At 41.1% G+C, this 4,081-nt stretch overlaps 1 protein-coding gene across 1 annotated transcript in view; it reads left to right on the top strand.

Annotated features, from left to right (window-relative positions):
* The window catches only part of LOC106868984 (dentin sialophosphoprotein), a 42,600-nt gene that overhangs the window by 37,949 nt on the left and 570 nt on the right, over positions 1-4,081 (top strand). The window contains exon 15 of the mRNA XM_052977120.1: positions 1,138-4,079. Coding sequence (XP_052833080.1) covers positions 1,138-4,079 — 2,942 coding nt within the window. The remainder of the gene's footprint in view (positions 1-1,137; positions 4,080-4,081) is intronic.

The raw sequence follows: 4,081 nt of genomic DNA on the forward strand, positions 1-4,081 counted from the left end.
TAGTGATAGGGATCGTAGTTGTGATGGTGGCAGTGGTAGTGTTGTTGTTGTTGTTGGTGGTTGCGGCAGCAGCGGTGGCAGTAGGGATGGTAGTTGTGATGGTGGTGGTGGTGGTGGTGGTAGTGGCAGCGGTGGCAGTGGTAGTGATAGGGATCGTAGTTGTGATGGTGGCAGTGGTAGTGTTGTTGTTGTTGTTGGTGGTTGCGGCAGCAGCGGTGGCAGTAGGGATGGTAGTTGTGATGGTGGTGGTGTTGGTGATGGTGGTGGTGATTGTGTTGGTGATTCTGTTGGTGGTAGTGTTGGTGGCAGTGGTATCAAAAGTGGTAGTGTTTGTCGTGATGGTGGTTTGGTGGTGGTTGTGATTATGTTGGTGGTAGTTTTTGTGATGATGGTGTTAGTAGTTGCAATTACATTGGTGGCGGTGATATTGGAAGCGGTGGTGGTGGTGGTGGTGACGACAGTGGTGTTGGTAGTTGTGATTGCATTGGTGGTTGTTGTGGTGGTATTTTGTGTCTGTCCCCCAGAGTATTTCATGTCCTCATAACTAAAGATGAAAAATGGCGTTAGAGGTGGTAGTGTTGGTTCCAAAGCATGCAGCCTAACTACAGAGCCATACCTGTACACACACGCACACATGCACACGCACACACACATGCATACACACATGCATACACACACATCCATACAAACACATGCATGCATACACACACACATGCATGCACACATATGCATACACACACACACACATATCCATACACACACACACACATATCTATAATAATAAACGTGAAATTCTGTCTGTTTGGAACCCCTGTATCTCAGTCTACATTTGATCGACACAGACATATTATAACTTCTGTGTCACGCTGAATCTCCCCGAGAACTACGTTAAGGGTACACGTGTGTGTGGAGTGCTCAGCCACTTGCACGTTAACTTCATGAGCAGGCTGTTCCGTTGATCGGATCAACTGGAACTCTCGTCATCGTAACTGAATGCCAACAACAATAGTCATATTATTTAGCTCTCTTTAGTTTTGGGCTGTTGGCCCAATTTGCCCTCAACAGAAGCTAGCTTAAAAATCTACAGAGAGGGCAACTTCTAAGCTAGTTATTATATATGTTTGTATTTATTTTCAGTGCAGGAAACAAGTCCAAAACCAAACAAGAGTTTCCGCAACGATTCACCAGGAAACCAGTTGACTCTGACAGAGCATTCCAGATCAAACTTATCGGAACAGAGCAGTGAGACCACTAACCAGAACAGATCAAACTTATCGGAACAGAGCAGTGAGACCACTAACCAGAACAGTGGCACTGGAATTATCTTACCATTCCGTGACTCGCCAACTAGGTTATCTACTGACATGATGGCAGATTTCTCTCCATCAAAGATTTGCTATGTATCCGATGATGAAATGTCAACGTCAAGTAGTTCGTTTGATAACGAGGATATTGGTCTTAGGTCTGTGGATCAACCCATGGACCAGAAAGATGGACGCTCACCTGTGTATAGTTCCAAGAGGCTTGATGTTTGTGTCTGCTCATGTTCACAGAGTGACAGTGACAATGAGTGTGACTGTGATGATGATGATGATGATAATGACAATGGTGGTGATGGTAATGATGGTGGTAGTGATGGTGGTAGCGGTGGTGGTGGTGTGACACGCATCAATGATTTTGCTCCTACATCCTCGGACAATATCAACAATATGCTTGGCAGTTTTACTAACTCACCTGTGTGTAATTCTGGGACTCAGAGGTCCAATGCTAACACACCTAATGATCCTTCTCATTCACCTAGATCTGATCGTTATACACTTGACAGTCGTACAAATACACCTGAACATAAAGATACATCTTCCAGACACATTAAGTCGCCGAGACCTAATAGAGTGAAAACTAACACACCTGACAGTGAGACAAGCATACCTGGATTTAACAAGACATGTACTAGACATGCTGAAGCACTTAGATCTGATACTAATTCACCTGAGAGTGATGAAATTACACCTGGACATACTAACAACACATCTATTAAACCAACAAAATCACCTAGATCTAATCTCAATACACCTGATAGTGATATAGACTCATCTAGAGATTATGATAACGATACACCTGTCAGTCATGTTATCTCACCTAGATTTAATATTGTCTCACCTGACAGTGATATTAACACTCCTAGATACATTGAGTCACCAATATCTAATGCAAGCACACCTGACAGATCTGGTAGCAGCACACCTGGACTTAATCATACACCTGATAGAAATACTAAATCACCAACATCTAATAACAACACACCTGAGATTGATAAAGACACAACCAGGGATAATAATGATATATCTACAAGACGTGTTGAATCACCAAGATCTAATACCAACACACCTGAGATTGATATAAATATACCTGGACATCTTAACAATGTATCAACCACTTGTGTCGAATCAAGATCTAATAGCAACACACCTGAAAGTGATAGCAACTCACCTGAGATTGATATAAATACACTTGAACTTCTAAATAATGTATCGACCATTTGTGTCAAATCATCGCAGTCTGACATCAACATACCTGAAAATGATAGCAACACACCTGATATCGATATAAACACACCTGGAATTCTCAACAACATAACAAGCACCTGTGTCAAATTGTCACAGTCTAACATCAACATACCTGAAAGTGATAGTAACTCACCTGATAGTGATATTAATATACCTGGACTTCTAAACAATGTATCAACCACTTGTGTGAAATCAAGATCTAATAACAACATACGTGAAAATGATAGCAACTCAAACAATATTGATGGACTTCTTAACAACATGTCAAGCACTTGTGTCAAATCATCTAGATCCGACACCAACACACCTGAAAGTGATAGTAACGCACCTGATATTGATGTAAATGTACCTGAACTTCTTAACAACATATCGAGCACTTGTGTCAAACCACCAAGATCCAACACTAATACACCTGAAAGTGATAAAAATGCACTTAAATTTAATACTAACACAGCTATTAGTCCCACAAACGAGGGAAGAAGTCTTTCGAATACATCAAGCAGTCTTAGTATCTCACCTACAAGTTTTACCAACTCACCCAAGCTTAAGGCTAACTCCCCTTCACCTAGAAGCTTTGGTAAGTCTCCTAGACTCGAGACTGATATTGCTGGAAGCCATATCAACACACCTACATATATCAACAAAGACATTAGTGACCCTTCAGGACATCTTAGCAACACCCCAAGAAGTGATGCCAACACACCTGTTGATGTTACAAACACCCCTAGAAGCAACATCGCCACACCTGTTGGGGTTACGGTAACACCTGAAAGTGATTTACACCCAGATGAGAACATTGATAATTCCAAAAGATTGAATTGTAATTCTGATACAAATATGTTGTCCAAGACAGCAGTCATTGTAAACATGCCAAGATGTAACTCTCATACAGGTATGATGCAAGATACACCTGCTAAACGTACCAAATCATCAAGATATAATGCCAGCACACCTGACAGTGATAAAATCTCATTTAGACGAAATAATAACACATCTGCTAGAAACACCAGGTCACCTGTTACAATTACATCTAGAGATAATTCTCTCACAGATCTGGTGTCCGACACAACATTGAGTACTAATATATCTAGAGATAACTCTTGTATAGATGTGGTGTCTGACACAGCAGTTGTTGCGAAAACATCTAGAAGTAACTCTCGCACAAATCTGGTGTCTGACACAGCATTGAATACCAAGACAACTAGGAGTAATTCTCATATAGACATGGTCTTCAATGCAACACTTGTTTCTGAGACATCTAGAACAAGTTCTCACACAGATTTGGTGTCCAACATACCAACAAGTACCAAAACATCTAGGAGTAATTCTTCTACAGATATGGCATCTGACACAGCAATTGTTACCAAAACGTCTAGAAATAATTCTCGCACAGATATGGCATCTGACACAGCAATTGTTAGCAAAACGTCTAGAAATAATTCTCGCACAGATATGGCATCTGACACAGCAATTGTTAGCAAAACGTCTAGAAATAATTCTCGCACAGATATGGC

Source organism: Octopus bimaculoides, chromosome 27, assembly GCF_001194135.2.
Source record: "Octopus bimaculoides isolate UCB-OBI-ISO-001 chromosome 27, ASM119413v2, whole genome shotgun sequence".
In the NCBI taxonomy this organism is placed as follows: domain Eukaryota; kingdom Metazoa; phylum Mollusca; class Cephalopoda; order Octopoda; family Octopodidae; genus Octopus; species Octopus bimaculoides.